The 19,333-nt window shown below is 41.8% G+C and overlaps 1 protein-coding gene across 2 annotated transcripts in view; it reads right to left on the bottom strand.

The window, feature by feature from the left end:
* CCDC25 (coiled-coil domain containing 25) overlaps positions 1-18,824 on the bottom strand; it is a 38,813-nt gene extending 19,989 nt beyond the window's left edge. Inside the window, exons 1-4 of one of the 2 annotated variants that reach the window (XM_037042231.1) lie at positions 18,690-18,824; positions 13,585-13,632; positions 9,126-9,165; positions 3,816-3,867 (exon numbers count right to left, since the gene is read on the bottom strand). In XM_037042231.1, the coding sequence (XP_036898126.1) occupies positions 3,816-3,867; positions 9,126-9,165; positions 13,585-13,632; positions 18,690-18,717 (168 nt within the window). In that variant the 5' untranslated portion in view covers positions 18,718-18,824. Of the gene's footprint in view, positions 1-3,815; positions 3,868-9,125; positions 9,166-13,584; positions 13,633-18,689 lie in introns of those variants that run through there. The other variant, XM_037042232.1, reaches the window with a different exon arrangement.
* Between the last annotated feature and the right edge of the window lie 509 nt (positions 18,825-19,333).

Raw genomic sequence — 19,333 nt, 5'->3', positions numbered from 1 at the left:
CCCTACTTTAAAGATATATCTTGAGCGCTGACTGGGTAGCTCAGTTGGTTAAAGTGTCATCCTAACATGTCAAGGTTGTGAGTTCAATCCCTGGCCAGGACATACATAAAAATCAACCTATCAATGCATAAATGAATGGAATAAGAGATGTCTCTCTCTCCTCTCAAATCAATACGTCTTTTAAAAATTAAAAAAAGGTTATCTCTCATCCTGTGCAATTCCCTAACCACAGAGAGGATTCTGAAGTTAATATCTTGACAATACAGTGTCATCATTATGAATATCAACCATTATACTAGGCTATAATATGGTAATAATGATGCCTTCAGGGGCTTTTTATGATATACAAGAGCTGACTCACCCTCTGCTAAATAAATCAAATGAATAATTAAAAAACAAAACAAGAGCTACCAGTTTTTGAGTACCCACCACATGTCAGGTACTATGTAAATAGACATATGAAATGCATAGTATTATCTTCACTTTACCAATGAAGAAAATGAAGCCCAGTGAGGTTAAGAAAGTGGACCAATGTCCCATATATCTAGTTAAGTTGCAGAGCTGAGAGATAAACCCAGTACTAGAAGAAAATGAAGCCCAGTGAGGTTAAGAAAGTGGACCAATGTCCCATATATCTAGTTAAGTTGCAGAGCTGAGAGATAAACCCAGTACTAGAACCATGCTCTAAGAACTGGGCCGAGGGTATGGTGCTTACAGAGTTCTGTGAAAACAGTTTCTTGGCCTTGATGTCAGGTCATGTCCCAACATCCCTCCTTACTACCCGAGGCAGTCACTATTCCCGAAACACTCTCCACTTCCTGTTTTGCAACTTCTAATACAATATGAGCAGGAAAAAAAACTCATTCAGCTTAGCATTATGCATAAAATCAGAGTAAACAAACAAAGTGGAGAGAGGTTAAGATACTCTCAGAATGTAAGGGTCAGAATTTCAAATGTGGACTTTGTGCCATCTATCTTAATAAGATAAGACACCTCTAGATAAGTGAGACATTTTTTATGGGTTTTCACAAATCAAAAAGCCCAGGAAAGAGCACAGCTAAACATCTATGACCTTCAAGGTTGGGGATGAATCCAACTGAATTCAATAAAAAAGAATTAACACAGTTAAGTGCTTAGCATGTGCCAGGCATTACTCTAAGTGCCTGAGATAGGCAAGCTCATTTCGCCCTCACAGGGACCCAATAAGATAGGTACTGTTAGCTCCCTTGTACAGATGACAAAATAGGCCCCGCTGAGTAATTTGCTTAAAGTCACATAGCAAGGAGCAGAGCCAGGGTTCACACCCAGAGTCTGGGTTCTGAACCACGTAGCCCTACTGCATCCCCAACACTCACGTGGCACCTACTAGGTACAAAGGGCTATGCCGTTTACTGTATGACATGAACCAGGTGAGAGTTCCTTAGAGAGAATATATTTTTACTGAGCACATTGTGTGCTTCCAAAAGAAAATAACATTGAAACTTCTTTTCAAACAAGCACCATATCATGCTGTGTATAATGCACACTTTGACCAAATTTCTGAAGAAAAAATAAGGATGCCCATTATATGTGGGTTTGATGATTACATACCATGGGCATAATAACAGGTATGATAACCCCGTGTATAATGCGCACCAAAACATGGGTGTGTACTGTACATGGAGAAATACGGTAACAACTGGTGCTAATGTGAACTTGGGACATCCAGCATTACTTCCATTTTCTAACACGGCAGAACCCAAAGGAAAATCTTTAGTGTGAACCAAAAGGAAAGGTGGTAACACCATACTCTATTTTTTCTAAACTTAAAATAGTTCCAAACTGGCAAGAAGTGGCTTAGGAGAATCCAGAATTTTTTTCCAGCACAGAGTTCACAATCTTCGTCTTTTCCTTTACGGTGCAGGCCTCAAAGCAAAAGTGTAAGGTGGGGCACAATGCTCAACTTGCTGGCAAATTAGGGGAGGAACATTATAACCCCAATGAGAGAGCGTCAGGTACTTACTAAAATGGTAAAAGGTTGTTGTGTGTGTGTGTTTTTTTTAATTATAGAATTCCCCAAAGTGTTTGGAAAACCTATAACTATCAGATAGCACTTTAAATTAGCAGAATACTTTCAGAGAGTAATCTGGCACAAAAAGTAATGTTACCCAATTGTTTAGACCTTTGGACCCAGTAATTTCACTTCTGAGAATTATCATAAAAAATAATTCAGAAGAAAAACACAGCAGTTCATAAAAAGGTATTTCTTGCTGGAGAGTCATGATGCTAAAAACTGGAAATAGCCTAAATTTTGATATAAGTTTTCATTAACTGTGGCACATTGCCAACTCAAAGCAGTCAGCTGAAAAAAAATAAAAATAATAAAAGTAACATGAAAAAGTTCATAAACAGTCACTTTAAACAATCAACCAGGGGACGCCAGGATGGCACACTGACCAAGACAAAGAATGGAGCCGTATCACTGAAGGGGTCTGGGAGTGGGAGAGCTTCTAAGTAACTTTGAAAAGCTGTTTTGACTGGAGACTATAAGGCAAACAAAACAAAACAAAAAGCTGCACACAAACACTGTATGTTAGTTGATAACATTTCATATGGGCGTATGGGTTAACAAATCTGAAACCACTTGCACGTACGTGGGAGTCAAACTAATCACAGAAATGGTTGGGGAGGCAGGCGGCTCACTGTCTGAGAAGGAACTGACAGGTAAGCAAGGCGGAAGGGCTGGAATGGATTTGTCAGATACCTTTGTGTGAGTGTGGATACAGCTGGAGAGATACAGAAACGACTGTTCAGAGGTGGAGACATGGACTGGTACACATGCACATGTCTCCCAACTCTGTGTCAGGTGAGAGGGCCTCTGTGTGATTCTTGCCCCCAATCTTGCAGCTCCAGTCTATGCCTGGCAAAAGCAGCAGAAAATCCCAATAGAAAATATTGACCAATGCTTCTCAAACAATCTGTCAAGGTCATGAAAAACAGAGAAAGAGTGGGAAACTGTCACAGACCAAAGACTAGACAGACATGGCAACTAAATGCAAGTGGACCCTGGACTGGATCCTTGAACAGAAAGAGAAAGTTTATGGAACAACTGATGAACTCAGAATGGAGCCTGTAGTTTAGTTCATAGTAATGCACCAGTGTTGGTCTCTAGGTCCTGACAAATCCACCGCGGTAACGTAAGACGCTAACAGTGAGGGAAACTGGGTGTGCAGCACGTGGCCATTCTGTGCTCTCTTAGCCACTTTTCTGTAAATCGAAAATTAGTCCAAAATACAACACTTTAAAAAGCAACACATATAACAAGTATATACATCCTATGATTCAACGATATAAAATATAACATATGCCCTGGCTGGTGTAGCTCAGTGGGTTAAGTGCCCACCTGTGAACCAGAGGGTCGCCAGCTGGTTTGATTCCCAGTCAGGGCACATGCCTGGGGTGTGGGCCAGGTCCCCAGTAAGGGGTGTGCAGGAGGCAACCACACATTGATGTTTCTCTCCCTCTCTCCTTTCCTTCTCCTCTCTCTAAAAATAAGTAAATGAATTTAAAAATAATTAAAAAATAATATAGAGATGTAAAGACACATTAGAAAAGTAGTGGTTTTACATTATTAGGGAAGATTACATTTTTTCCCTTTGCTACTTTTGTGAGGTTTTAAACCTCCCAAAGCCCCTGATAACTGGCAACATCTCCCCTTGGTGGGGCAGGAAAATCACATGAGCTTGAAAAAAAGGAACCACAGAAAAAAGGAGAGGACAAGATGTGATGCTCATCACTAAAGAAAAAGTCACAAATCCATGTTTAAGTCCAGTTACCTTATGTAATCGAAGGTATACATGAGCCGAAGAGATTTTGTCCACATGAAACCTACAAAGAATGAAAACCACTTTTAGCAGGAGGTACAAGACAGCCATCTCCTCGGGCCGTTTGCATTTAAGGCATTCCTATCCGGAAAGTATTAACTCAGTGCCTAAGCACCATGGGGAGCATAAAACACTGTCACCACCTCCACAGGGCTCACCACCAACTGGGAGAGATAGGATGCACACGGAAAGCCCTGCGGCTGGGCAGGACCAAGGTGGGACTAAGTATCCAGATGAGCGCAGGAGACGGTAAATGTTACAGCCCTGGGACAGGTGCCAATTTAAGTGGGACAGCCCTGCCGGGGACCAAAGGCTTCCCCGGCAATTGGAGACTTGGTGGGTCCCTGACCAAAGCACAGGACTTAGAGAAAACAGGGAAAGGAATTTCGGTTGAGAAGAGAGGGGAAGGAGAGCAGTCCGCAAGGCTCCAGCGCCCCAATCCTGGGAGACTTGCTGGACCACTGTCAGAAACACCCCACAGCTGGAGATGGCACCAGTTTAGAGGAAGACATGGGACATCCCGGGTTCCAAGCGGCGGCCAAACAAAGAGAATGCCAAGCAGAGTTGGAAGAGTAGGTGAGGAGCGAAGGCAGTAAACAGGCACATCATAAAAGGGGTCGGTCCAACCCTGTACCCAGCCTTAAACCCAGCAATGGCACTAACACGTGTCTCCTGGGACAGCATGGTGACTGCCCTTTATGACACTGTCCTAAAAACATTCTGAATGCCCACCCGCCCCAATGTCCAAAATTTACCTTTCATTAAGACTCTATCATCCACCAATTCCATTAAATCTTTTTAAATGTACGGACTTTCTCACTTGGTCAAACACTTTGGTTTATTAAGCTTTTCATACTCACAACTGACCAAATGAAGATGACTTTCTCTTTGTGATACCCAGAGATACCCCAGAACCCCAGCACCAAACAACAATAAAGCACAACTGTCGACTGTTGACTGTTGACTGTCGCTGCGTTAACTTTAGCCGTCTCCTCCTCAGTCCTGACCTTCCCAGACTGAAGGCTGTGTGGTCAAACTCTAGGGGGCACTGTTACCTACCACCACATACTTCTCTAGGCACTTCCTTAGCATTAATGCATTTTTTAGAAGTGCAATCAATGGTCACACACTCACAGTGTGATTCTGTATAAAGGTGAAGATTAGGCTGTTTCTAATGTCCTCTTTAAAGAGGATGAGCATCTTGCTAGTCACTTCGCATACAGAAATATATTATCCATTTTTGGCAGCCTATGACGACTCCAGGTTTTATTCTTAACCATTACTGATAACCAGAAATGAGTACAACATCTCAGTTTATTTTTTTTTCCAACTGCTTCACTGACTCATTTGCATTCCCATGTAAGAGATTCCTACAGATTATCATCTTGAGCTAGGCACTTCCCCCCCGAAAATGTGTGGTTTTTTTTTTTTGGCAAACCTAGAACTTATATATCTCATTACCCTCTTTCAGGATCTTAGGAAAATACCCCATTAGTAAGCAAGCTCAATGAGAAGTGACTTCTCCCATTCCAACTTGCTTCAAGCCACTTCTCCATTTACAACTCTCCTGTGTACGTACCCATAAGGGCCCAATTGTATTCTGATTTTTCTTAAATGTCTTTGATGTAAAATTTTACCAAAAGAAATGCACAAAGAATCCAATACATATCTAATGGATTCATACATAAGTAGTCAAAGTGCTGAGATACACACGGAAACAGCAGGCTCACAGGCGCACCTCCGCCTAGAGGGCTCGGGATGCCTAAGAGTATGGGGCTTCGGTTGAAATGTAAAACAAACAAAAGCCAGCTCTGTAAACGACTTATTTTCTTTAGTTTCCTTAAAAAGGAAACCTTTCCAAACCTCCCAAAATGCTTATTTGAAGTTTAAGTTATGCTCACTAGTTCCCTCTTCGGTGTGATCTTTCTCTTCCTGCTTAACCACTGTTACCTTTACCGAGCGCAGACTGCGAACTTCAGTGAAAGAATCACTGGCCCAGGGACAAAGAGACGCAGGGCCCCAGAAGCTGGGCTGTTTAACCCCCTCAAGTGGAATCTCTGGAAATACTGCTCACTGGGGAGTTGAGAGCTAATAGACACAACTTCGATTTTCCTTTGCTTAAAGATGAATTTAGTTTCATTCTCACTGAGTGCTAGCACAATCCTTTGCCTAAAGGCACCTCAGGAGGTTTCCTGGTATAACCAGATGCTGACGGACATTCAGAGGTAATGCACCAGAGCAAGGCAGCAAACCAGGGAAAGCTGCCCTGGAATGTAGATCAACTGTATCCTTCCCAGCACGCCCAGGAACGTTCCCAAGATTCAGAGTTTATGCACCAGTGCACCAGAACAGGTCTTGAATTTAGGGCTCTTCCAGCTCCCATCAAACCTCAAATAGCTTCTGAAAGTCAGTCACTCACTTTCCACAAGTCATTAATCTCAAGACTATTAAAGAGAGTCAGAAAGGGTAAAGGGTGTCTAGGTGTCAGTGGACACCTCACTTTGGTTAAGTAGTATTCCAGGAGTCAGCTTTAATGAAATGAAAAAAACCCAAATCATAATACGTGGGGTATACGTTTTAAAATGGAAATTTCTCTTCCACTTATTTTTTCTTAAATGTCAAGTAAATTGACTTTCATGGTGCATCTGAATATACAACCTTTTCTATGAAGGTATTTCTGCCTCAAACCGGACATGCTGAACATTTTAAAAAGGTAACTACACAACAGGTGCAGCCATTCTGGACCCCCTGGACAGAATCTAGAGACCTTTGGGCTTTAAGGACAAGTGAACTAATCCAGATGGGGGTGACAGGTGCTCAAAATGGCGGCAACCAGCAGCTGTTGTGAACAAATGTCCAGTGGAGATCATTTCTAGACAGGCAGAGAGCTGGTTAACTGGAAAGTCAACCAACAGTTGCTGAATACCTATGTGTCAGGTCCCATGCTGGGTACTGGGAACACAGTAGTAAACAAAACAGCTAATTGTCCTCCTGGAGCTTACAGTCTAGGGTCCTAAGACGGTGGTCGGCACCCAATCCAGAAGCCCTGAGCAGTGCAAACTGCTGCCCGAGGTAAGGAAGTACCAAGCATCATCTACCACAACAGCACATTTGAGTCAGACGACGGGCCATTGTGGTGGCACAGGGCAGATAAAAAAAAAAAACAACTTTAAAATCCCTGAGGTTCCTAGTGCCTCTGGTTCCTGGTGCGTGGACTTGAGAGGGTGACAGACAGGAAAGCATTTCCACTGGGGTCATGGACTGGCCCCTTCATGCGGGGGGGCTGGAGCAGGAGAGGAGGCGCCCTTCGGCGGTGCCTGCACACGGGCTGGGGCTAGAAAAAGGACGCAGAGTCTAGGGGTAGCTTCAGTTAGGTTCTGTCGTATTTTTCCTACTGAAGTTCAGTGCTGTGCACCTCATTGAAAATCAATCAATTCTAAAAGGGGGCTGCCTATACTCTGTAGGGACTTAAGTGAAGGACCTGGGCTCACAATTGGAGAAAAGAGGTCCAGAGAGACCACAGCCATGGTTTGAGGGAAGAAATGACCTGCAGCCCAAGGGCAGAGCCTAGAAGGATGGAGAAGCGGTGATTTAGAACCACAACCAGCCTGAGGGGCCAGGGACTCCCAGCGCTATTCTGTTTCTCTTAGCCTTAGTTTCCTCATCTGAAAAAGGGCACACTATCAGTAACTATTTCACAGGGATGTTGTGAACTAAGTGTAGTAATGGAGGTAAACACGTAACAGGATTTGGCATATAGTTAAGTGCTCGATAAATGTTCACTATTACTCTCAATAAAGCAATAGGGTCCGTGAGCTTATCTTCAGGGGGAGCATCTGGCAAGGGGTTGGGACCTGTGGAGACCACATCCCACGCTATGGGCAGAATTAGGCTCCAGGAGAGCGACATCACAGGGCTCAGAGTGAGTGGTGGGCGCTGAAGACAGAGCGAGTAAGCAAACCAAGGCTGAGAGCATTCCAAGAAAGAAGCACAAAGGGCCAGGAGTCCGTGCACCACTGGAAGGTCCCGGGTCTGAGAGCAGAAAAACCCACGTGGTGTTCTAAGGCAGTTAGGAAAAGAGCAGAACTCAACTAGAATAGGTCTTTTTTCGTTCATTTACTTTGTTGTTTTTCAGACCACATTTTGAGAGCAGCACAACTATCTTGAAAAGAGGCTAAGGAAGTATGTATTATTTAATTTCCACAACTTATTTTAGAAAAAGGGGTAGGGGCTAGATCAAGACAGGGCTGAACTCTCGAGGGAGTTCCAAAGACAGAGGGAACCCAGTCCGTGTTTTCTCTAAAGCTCAGTCTAGTGAGATGCCCTACAATCCGCCTGCCTGGAAGCGTGTGCCTGTCTTCTTCAGTGCTTCTTGGCAGCCTTCATGCACCACTCAGGGAGAGTGGTCTGAATGTGTGCAGCTGCGGTGGCCTCAGTAACTCCCTGCACTGGCCAGGAAGTCCATTTAGTTTTTTCCATAAGATAAAAGACACATTTTTCATTTTTACCAATAACTTTATTGATTTGGATATTTTGAGTATGTCGGCTATCTCCTGCTATTGGCTTTTAATGGGTAGAGGCCAGGGGTACTTACTGCTAAACATCTTCCAGTGCATAACACAGCCCCACAGCGAAGAACTGTTTGGCCAAAATGTCAATAAACCAAGAAACTTTGCAAACCACTCTTGACATGTTCAATCACTCACAGCATCTTCTCCACACACTGCACAAATCTTTTTTTGTGTTTTGGTTGTGTTTTTTTACCTTTCTTGAAATAATAAATCACAATATGCTGAAAATGTATATCTTCTTCCATCTTCAATATTAAAATGACTGCACAAAAATTTACCAATTTTGATGTTTTTTTTAAAATGCATGCTGATATGACAGCTGTCACAATAACAATCTAACAAAATTATTTCAAATGAAGTTAAAAACAACTAAGCACCACTAGCACCATGGCATGGAAAAACTAAATGAGCCTTTTGGCCATCCCAGTGCTAGAAGAGACACACAGAAGACAAAGAGAAAGCCTACGTCCTGGAGGCCTTCACAGGTCTGAGCTCTAACCCTAAGACACCATTTCCGGTTTAGATGGTAATTATAAATGAAGGGAACTAGCAGTCAGCTGTTTACCACTGGACATTCATAAACAACATCCAAAGCACAAGTTCTAGCTTCTATCATAGGAGTCAGGTGGTGGACCACGTCTACAAAAGTAAACAATGATGCACTGAAAGCAGAACCAAAATTGTTACTCACCAGATATCTTCAGGCCAGCCATACTTTATGAGATCCTCATCTACAGGGAGAAACAGGAGAACAAAAAACAGGTGTAAAGAAACACCAGAACACAAGAAAGCCCTTCAAATGAAGTTTATTGGAAAGAGCAGAACCACAATCCTTTCCACAATTTTTTTTCTCCCTTAATGGAGAGTAACTCAGAGGGGTTTTCAGGCTTGAAAATTGTATAAAAACAGTTTTTAGGGCTGGACAATTGTAACTGTGATAACCTTTTATAATAATACTCATCACCTAAAGTTCAAACGTATTTCTATTTAAAGATAATAAAACTGACAAAACAGAGCAGCTGAGGTTGGACGACATCTTAGAAAACTGATTCACCGCAATATTTTTACATTTAAATTGCTTTAAAAAATTTTAAAGCCAATGGATTACACTTTACTTCTTTAAAAAAACCTGAATTTTAAAATTGTAGAAAATTAGGGAATTAAACAAACACCAGAGGTATAAAAAAGAAAATAAAAATTACCTAAAATAAAATAGAAGAGTGGGACATAGGTATTGGAAAGGATGGCGTAGGGAACTGATGTTTTTATTACAAGCATTCTGTTAAATTTTTAAATTTTTAAAAATTGACTTTAGAGTAGAAGGGAGAGAAAGAATAACTGATTTGTTGTTCCACTTATTTGTGCATCCACTGACTGATTCTTGTATGTGCCCTGACCAGGGATCAAACCCGCAACCGTGGTGTATCAGGTCAATGATCTAACCCACTGAGCTACCTGGCCAGGGCACTATTAGAGTTTTCAAACTATGTGTGATAGGCAAAAATAAAACAAAATTTAAAAAAGTTCTTTGGAAACAAAGACAACTTGATTCTATCAGATGGATAAACTCACTAATGTTGACACTTGGGTTGTCTCCAATTATAAATGTTTCAATAAATATTTTTAAATCAGTATGTCCATATCCCTGACTAATTCCTTAAGGTATATTTCTAAAAGGTGAGTATTCAAAATTTATGCACATTTTAAAGACTAATGATATACACAGAAAGTTTATATCCACATATACAGGGTGGGACAAAAGTAGGTTCATGGTTGTTTGTGTGGAAAATAATACAATAAATAATAGAAGAATAAACTGTGTTTTGCCTACTCACAACTGTAAACCTACTTCTGCCCTGCCCTATACTTCTAGAAGCTATATGAATAATTAGTAACTAATTGTTTAACACAGAATCATTATTTAAAGTATTAGACACAAAGTTAAAAATTGTAAAGTACACAAAATAATACATATATGATGATTTTAAATGTACCCAAGAAAGTATAATCTCTCTAACTTTAATGGGATATTTACTTCCCAGAAAAGCAAAAGGAAGATAAACCTTGGGTGAGGTTACTCTGAGCAACTGCAGACACCACGTGTTTCTGAGGGGCTTCTTACTGGTTAAGTGGGAAGCTGAGCAAATAGCCACCAGGCAATCACGACAAGTAAAGGGAAGTCTAAAAACCTCTTCCTCAGGCAATGTTTGGCTCCCTGGCGACACCTGCTGACTAATAAAAGGAACACACCAGAAGCTTTTCAGTGAAAGTAAACAATTCCACTGGAAATTCATCTATATTCCATCCAGCCCTCAGTCGGAAGTCGCCGAGGCTATCAGAAGAAGTGCGATATGCTAGGAGCACCAGAGGGCAGAGAGCTTCATAAATGCTACACCTTTGTTACGGAGCAGCTGTGGAAGTCGACGCCTCCAAACGACTCCAAGGATTCGTGGGGGACAACCTATGTTTTTTCCTACGTATATTTTAATGACAACAAAACACCACTCCAGTGGACTCTAGACAGAATCTAGATTTACATATGTAGACACAGATTCTGTATCTAGATTTATATTTGTAGATATAAATTCCCCCAAAGGACACTTAAAGGATTCCGAAAAACAAAAATTAAAAACAAAACATAAAATATTGCACAATCTAATCCATTGCCCATCCTAATCTACTCCTCCACAAAGCCTTCTCAGCTCTCCCTAATCCAGTTTTCTCTCTCTGCCTCCTCCATTTCCACGGTATTTGCTATTAATGTTACTGTATTTTGCCCATACTTTTCTATCTTTATTTTTTAAAGCAGTTTGAGGTTCAGAGCAAAACTGCCCCACACTTGCTTTGGTGCCTGCCCCACTGAAAACTGAAAACACATGACTGATCTCCATCTTTGGACACTCGCAGAGGCTGGCACAGAGACCCAGCAAACAGTAACTGAGATGGGAGGCCCATGAGACAAGGTGGGCGAGTCCCTGCACAGCTGCCTCAGGTTGGTGGGCTCCACCGGCAGCTGGTCAGTGTAAGCCAGAGAGAGGCAGCGCTCCACTGTAAGACGTACATAAAGCCCACTCCCCCGGCCCCCACCCACACCCTGAGCTGTGCGGTGCAAAACCCGCACAAAGTCACAAAGTGGCTCTGCGTTAGGAGCCTCTCAGTGACCTATCTTGGATTCGCAGGTGTGATGTGGTGGGGAGACAAGCAGATGTGGTCAGGGTCAGGGGAAGATATGAACCCGTATCTGCTGTCAATACAAGTATGGCTCAAAACTGTGCCTTGCTGTTCGATGGAACCCAGGAAGGCAGCACCCCCTCGGCAGCTCCCATCAGGAGGATGCTCTGAGGAAAATACATGTCACCTGTGACAATTTACGGGTTACCAGGAGAAACATAAAATTCTAGAACTGATATTGCAAACAGCTTCTCCATTAAGTCACATCTAGAATCAATGTCATAAATTCATTAAAAGGACAAACTTTATAAATGAGTTACATTATTCCATTTTATGCTCTTGGCTAGGATGTGATGATCTTGCTTATACGTATTCTGCTTTATAGCAACCATGTTACAGCAAGATCCTAAGCTGCTTCTGTAGATCTTAATTGTAAGTATATTTATATAACAATTACATATCACATTATTAGAGATTATATATGCTATATATTATATGCATATATAGTATTTTAAATATAAGTATATATATACTAAAATATAATTACATCACCGCTCTTTGACATCTTTTAATTTTTTAATTAAAATTGGGATTATTTTATGTCGTTAATGTCAAATGTCTCATACTGAAGAATGTTATATTTGCCTCTTTTAAAGGACCAAGTTTAAACTGTTGTCAGTTCCAAACTGCACCTGGAACAGACACTGGTGGTTCTAGAAAAGGAAAAACAAAAGCCTGCAATACCTGGAATTGAAAGTGACTGTAGCGGATCACCCAGCTGTCCGACTAAGGAAGAAGAGTCACCCGGCCTGGAGTGTTCCTGCTGGGGGGAGAGGCCACCCGGGCAGCCCAAGAAGCTCGGGTATGGTAACCGCTACTCACTGAGTGTCCACTAGGGCCCAGACACCTCACCCAGGCTCCTTCATTAACCTTCACAACCCCGCACGGTAAATACCATCCACGGTCGTCTTCTTACATCTAAGAAATCTGAGGTTCAAAGCGTTTAAGTCACTACAGCTAGTTTGCTAAAGAGCTGGAATTTTAACCCAGACTGGCCTGATTTAGGAGCTGTTTCTTCCAAAATGTTACACTAACCCGCAAGATAAGCAGCTGTGCTTTCCAAGCTTGAAGAAGAGTAATTCTGGCACTTTCTCCAAGAGCTCTCACTACTGCGGTTCTTTTCTCCCTCACCTCCGTGCCCCACCCTGAGGGTCGGCGCCGCCAGCTCACTGCCCTCGGCTCACTGCTCTCCTGAGCAAGCAAGCCGAACCTCACTTCCACCGCCCTCCTCGCTTCTGCAGTCAAAAAGGTTGCTCCTGAAGCGATGTTTTTAGTTTTAAATTTAGTTCAAATTCATTAGTAGGTCAAAAAATTAGTTTAGCAGGCTGAGATTAACTTTTAAAACACGAAATAAAACAAAAAATAGAGGGCATAGCAAACAATATGGGTATTTTTGTCTTCTTTTTATGAAGGTGTACACTGCTTAGTTATATGATTGTGTAAACAGTATGAAGTGATGTATTTCATTCTGAAGACAATGGTCGACAAAGTTAGACAGAATCTGGTAATATTCCATGACTTATAAGAGCCATCTTCAGTCTCAGAAAACCAACAGACATATTTCTGCTGATCTGAAATTCGTGAAAATGGCAGGAAACGATCTTTTCAGAGTCCAAGTCGCAGATTATTTTTGTTTGATCTGAACTGGCAAAAGTTAACCTCTGATTCCTATCAACCTAAATCAAATGGTATGACAAAACCTACATAAAGTAAGCTTCTAATGAGTAGTTAGTGGTCCAGTTAGGGCAAACATGACCTGATATAACTAAATTCTAGGCAAATTAATCCCCTGGAGTTCTTTATAATGGGCTGGTTAGTAGTAGTAAGTTGAAAACTCATATCCAACAAACCGTACTGGGAAAAGGCAATTAGCACTTACCTTCTGGAAATTTCAAAATCAAATGCTTTAGAAAACTTACTTTCATATTTATCCTTTCCCATGTAAATGGTGTAAGCAGATGAGTTAACTAAAACAAAACGAAAATAAAAAGTAGTTAGATAATTTCATCACCAAAAGTGTTTCATGGGAAAAATGAGTGACAAATGCTTAGATTTGGGGTTGGCAAAAAAAGGATGGCCTGTTGGCCAAAGCGAGCCCTGTGCATGGACAGTCTTGGAGCTAAGAATACTTTTCAATTTTCAGCAGGCTGGAAAAAAGCAAAATACAGAAGAACAGGCTATAGACTCACAAGTCTGAAATATTTACTATGTGGCCCAAACAGAAAAAGTTTTCTGATCCTTATTTTAAAAAATAGCTACTTTCCTAGGTAAAGTTCAGTGCAACTCCAGTTCAGTCTTATAATTTGCCTTCTTCAAAAGATTTTTCAAAGGAGAAAAATGCAACCTTCACCTCAATCATTTAAAAATAGATTCCTGCCCTGGCTGGTATAGCTCAGTGGATTGAGCACAGGCCTGTGAACCACATGATCATGGTTCAATTCCCAGTCAGGGCACATGCCTGGGTTGCAGGCCAGTTCCCAGCAAGGGACTCACGAGAAGCAACCATACATTGATACTTCTCTCCTTCCCTTCCCCTCTAAAAGATAAATAAATAAATAAAAAATCTTAAAAAAAAAAAAGATTCCTAGACTTAGCCAAGTTTTATTTTTCGTAATTTAATTAGGCCAATATTAAATTATATTCCAGGTGTACTGCAAATTATAACGAGCTGCCTGTCCCTTCGGGAGAAATATGCCTCTTAAACTTCTAAATCATTGGCTCTGAACCCTGATTACATATTAGAATCCCCTAATTATGCACCAGCTCCACTAAGACTGACCAAATCCTAATCTCGGGAGGACAGGCACTGGTGTCTTCTAAAAGGTCTCAAAGCGATTCTGATGTTAAGTCAGGGTTGGGAGTCACTATCCTAAATCAAACCGAATGTTCTGGTACAGCTTACATTAGGGATTTACTTTACTGACAGTGTGTTTTAACCTGGGCATGTGCCCCCTGGAGTCACACAAAAAGTTAAGTTTCCTAACTGAAACTCGAACTGGGTAATGGGTTACCAAACTTACTTGATGCCATCTGAATGTAACCTCCTGAATTAACAGTCACTGGGGGTTCGGTCTGTAAGACCCAGCAGAGGCGTGCAAGGTCTGGGCAGTCTGCTGACTGTCACTGAGGAGCCCAGAGCTACCACGCGTGGGCGGGACCCGGAAGGCCAGGGAGCAGGCGTTCTTTCAGCACAGACGCTGAACTCAGGACAGCCTGTACGTCAGTAATGAGACATTCCTTAGGATGCCGACTGTGGCTGCCTCTCTTGGAAAGGGAAGACTCCTAATTCCTTCGATTAGCAGTTATAGTGACTACAGTCCATAATTACTTGGAAGTAGTTGAGAGAAATCTCGAAAGGAATGTTTGCATTGCCTAGTTGACAGAAATACTTATCTATAATTGAGCATTTTATTGGCTTGATAAGGCATATAGAAAATGCCAGAAGGGCAGGAACAACACTAAAAAGTGTTTCAGATTCTCTGTGCACAACTTGGCAATACTATACAATGTCACTGCTAGGAGTATATCCTGCTAATTAAATACTCCATCCAGCAATGATGTTCTTTTCACAAGGTAAACACTAATTAAGACTGGTTAAACACATTATAGTACATCCATAACCAAAATGCCATGTATCCATTAGAAAGAAAGTGTGCCACAGTATCCTTGCATATCCATTACAATAAAATTCAATTTGTAAAAAATAGGTGAATATGTAATTAAGTATGCATATTTATGTTCACATATATATATTTAATATATGCACCCATTTTCTTTATATATATAGAAGGATATACCTCTGTTAACAATAGTTACCTAAGCTAGCTTGCTCACACAACATACAGGTGGTTTTTGCAATCAGAACAAAAGTGATTTTTAAAATGATTAAAATAGCCCTAGCTGGTGTAGCTCAGTGGATTGAGCGTGGGCCTTTGAGCTAAGGGATCACGGTTCTATTCCCAGTCAGGGCACATGCCTGGGTTTCAGGCCAGTTCCCAGTGGGGGACCCATGAGAAGCAACCATACATTGATATTTCTCTCACTCTCTCCTTCCCTTCCCCTCTAAAGATAAATAAATAAAATCTTTTAAAAAATGATTAAAATAAAACAAAGTTGTCCCTGTGTAGGCCAAGTTATCTAACTTACAGCAAAGAGAAGGAACGGATGGCTGACCTACAGAACAAGGTGATTAAGAACATAACTGCTACAAACCCAAACTGAGGGGCTTTCTACAAAACAATTCTCCAACTACAAGTGTCATGAAAGACAAAGACTGAGCAAATGCTATAGGTAAGAAGAGACTAAAGCGTCCCCTCTAACGATTTGTCATTTCCCTGTTATAAATACATTAGGACACTGAGTAAAAGCTGATTAGATAATAGTATTGTTGCAAAGTTAATTTCCTAATTTTGATCATGAAGAATGTCCTTTAATAAGAGAATATCCTTGATTTTAAGAAAAAAATTCTTAAGTATCTATGGGTAAACTGCAACTTAGTAACAAACAGTTCAGGACAAAATATTGTGCACATATGCAAAGAAGGAGGGAGAGAGAAGGGGAGAGAGGGAGGAGAGTGAAAATATCAGGGAAAATTAAAATAATGCCATTGTTAGAATGTGGTTAAGAAGGTAAAATATTCAAATCTGGGGAATCTAAGAGAAGGGTATAAAGGAAAGCTTTTACTTTGCCTGCAACTTTTCTGAAAGGCTGAAATTACATCAAAACTAAAAAGAGCATGACTGCCAAGCAGGTATTCTGAATTAAGCTCCTGTTCATGTTAAAGGGATAAAGAAAAAAATAAACTGAATTATTTTGGTACTTTTGTTATTCTCACCCAAATAACAGGGTTCATTAGTATGAGAACTAGTTATCTTGAAGACATGACTGGGGCATGGCAAACAACCCAACTTTAGAGCCCGTGTGATCATTTCATAACATTCAGGACAATCTATCCTAAGACAGATGCTATTCACAGGTGCTAAGTACTAAGTACCTCTTCATGAGCAAAGTGCAGGTATTTTGTGGGTCCATAACACAGATGGTCTTGAATTTGACACTGGAAATAAAATAAAGCTAATGTTTCATTATGTCACTATGAGAAAACATGAAAGAATAGAATTGAACAGATTTTAGTGAGATACTAATCTTAAAACAAAGGAAAAGCAAAGCTTTCTATTGAGATTTTTCTCCTCACTTTTTAAAAAAGGTTTTAGGCTATAACCACTTGGTTGAAAGCTTGGCTACCTATATGAAGTCAGTTCCTGAAGATTCTACATTTCAAGTCATTTTCAGTACTGAGATATGTAGCTTTACTACTATTTTACTGGAAAAATTATATATTTTTCCATTAACTTTTCAATTTTAAGAGATTTGCTGCACAAGGGCAGTTTTATTACACTTAGAGGCTAACTATTTTCCAACATATAGTGTCAGAAGCAGTTCTGACACTATAATGGAAGCCAATGAGAAAAATATGATCCACATATCTGCACTTTGTTCTATTTAAGGGCACCTGTATATGTATGACTAGGGCTCAAAGAATTTGGAATAGCTTTAAAGCAACTTTAAAGCATAAAATACATTTAGCACTTATATACCCCCCCCCATACTTTTTATTTCCTTCTGAGCTCATATAGAGATCTATGTGGTTGGGGAATTTCATGAGTAGAGAAGCTACAAAGAGATGCTGAAGTTATATGTCAGACGGAGCACAACAGTGCAGAGGAAGGATTGAAAATGCTATCGGGGGCCTAAAATTATTTTTCAGGCTAGTTTGAATTTTGTTTCTAGTAATTTTAATAATATGGGTAAGACAAACCAAATCTACAGAGGCAGAGAAATATTAGCATACAGCCCACTGTGGAAGTCTAAACTACTGAGTAGGAGGGGTTGGGGGTGGGGTCTGTGAGTTACAACATCTCTGGGCCTTAATGCTCTCAACTCTAAAGAGGAAGTCCCACCCTACTCGACCCCACACTAACAACATGGAGCTCACCTTTAACAAGCAAGCAAAGATAACAGCAATAGAATAGTGTCTTATGACTAAATTTAAAAAAATAACATTCGTTTTATTTCACAAGCATCTATTGAGTATCTATTTTGAGCCAGGGACTATACTAGGGGACACAAGATAAGGAGATCCTGTCGCTGCCTTCAAAGGGTTTACACTCTCAAGCAGACAGCGTTTATTACCATTAAGCGCCAATACCAAAGGTATACACGGAGTGTTAAGGGGGTCCCCAAAAAGGTATACCTAAGCAATCCCTGGGTGGAAGCTAGATTGGGAGAGGCATTTGGAAAAGGTAAGCCAGAGCTGTCTTAAGGGTGTAGCAGTGAACTGGGGGTTGATTCTAGCATAGTACACAGCAGAGAAACGAAGTATACACACAGCATTTACTTCCTGGGATCTAAAAGCACCTTTTTTTTTTTTGACTGCCAACGACAAATCAGAAATATCATCATAAGTCACTTTTCAAGATCTGAGACATCAGGTCTACCCAGTGAGTGGCTTGCTTACCATTCTAAGGTCTTTTAAGCTGTTGCATGGAGACCCTACAATCAATCCTGTCCTAGAAGGGTAAGGTGTACCTGCTCATGCGGCAGAGCTGTTGACAGGTGTCTCCTCTATTTATCAAAGTACAAAATCACTAGGGCACAGCCAGAATAAAGGCCAAGGGTGGTGGTGGTGGGGGCGTGAAATGGGGTGTGAAGAAGCCCACAAACTGCCCTATTCCAGGTAATAACAGAGTCTTCCCGACTGAAACCAGAGAACACTCCCGGACGCGAAGACCGCAGAGGGGACAGTCCCTCCAGCCGCCCTCCCCACCCCCCATCCCCCACCGCGGGCCCTTACAAGGGGTCACTCGGAGACCACCGGGCGGAATGAGTCAGAAGACCGAATGGGAGTGGGAAAAGGAGCCCAACGCGGAGGAGGCGCTTTGGGATGAGGTCCCAGTTTGGCGGCGGCCCGGCTTCGGAAACGCACAGTGGAGCAGGGACCCCGGAGGTCGTGGCGCCCACTCACCGCTGCTGCTGGTGAAGTAGAACACCATGATGCCGGCGACGGCGCAGCGACCCCAGCGTGGAGCAGCAGCGCCCAACTCTCGAAGGGCAGGAGACCAGACGCGGCATCCGCCAGCTTCCTGGAGCTTCTGCGCGCACTTCCGGCGGGTTGGGTCGCGTCACAACGCCGGCCGTCAGTGCCATTTTTGATCCTGGCGAGGAAGTGGTGTTGGTGGGCCGGGGTGTTTCAAGGCGCTGGAGGGGATGGGGCCGGGACAGCTGGGGGTTGGGAAACATGGGCGGGGAGGTAAAGGGCACACCATCTTCCTTTTTTCTTTTTTATTGAACTTATTGGGGTAACGGTTTATAAAGTTACACCGTTTTCAGGTGCATAATCATATAATACATCATCCGTATATTGTACTGTGTATTCACCAACCCAGCAAAGTCTCCTTCCATCACCATTTATGCCTCCTCTTCTACTTCCCCCCACCCTACAGGAAACTCTATCTTAAAAGAAAAATGTCATTGGGTGGTACCTCCACCCAGTGGGTTGTTAAGTCCTGAGGCTTATTTGTTGGTATTGTCTGCTTCCCCACACACCCCTACACGGGCTCCCAGAGAGCATAAACTGTTTGCCTTTTTCACAACTGGATATTCACTGAG

This window comes from Sturnira hondurensis, unplaced genomic scaffold (genome assembly GCF_014824575.4).
Source record: "Sturnira hondurensis isolate 20B ecotype Veracruz unplaced genomic scaffold, ASM1482457v3 Scaffold0003693, whole genome shotgun sequence".
Classification (NCBI taxonomy): domain Eukaryota; kingdom Metazoa; phylum Chordata; class Mammalia; order Chiroptera; family Phyllostomidae; genus Sturnira; species Sturnira hondurensis.
Note: the sequence above shows the minus strand (reverse complement) of the source record. Positions and strands in the feature narration are given on the sequence as shown.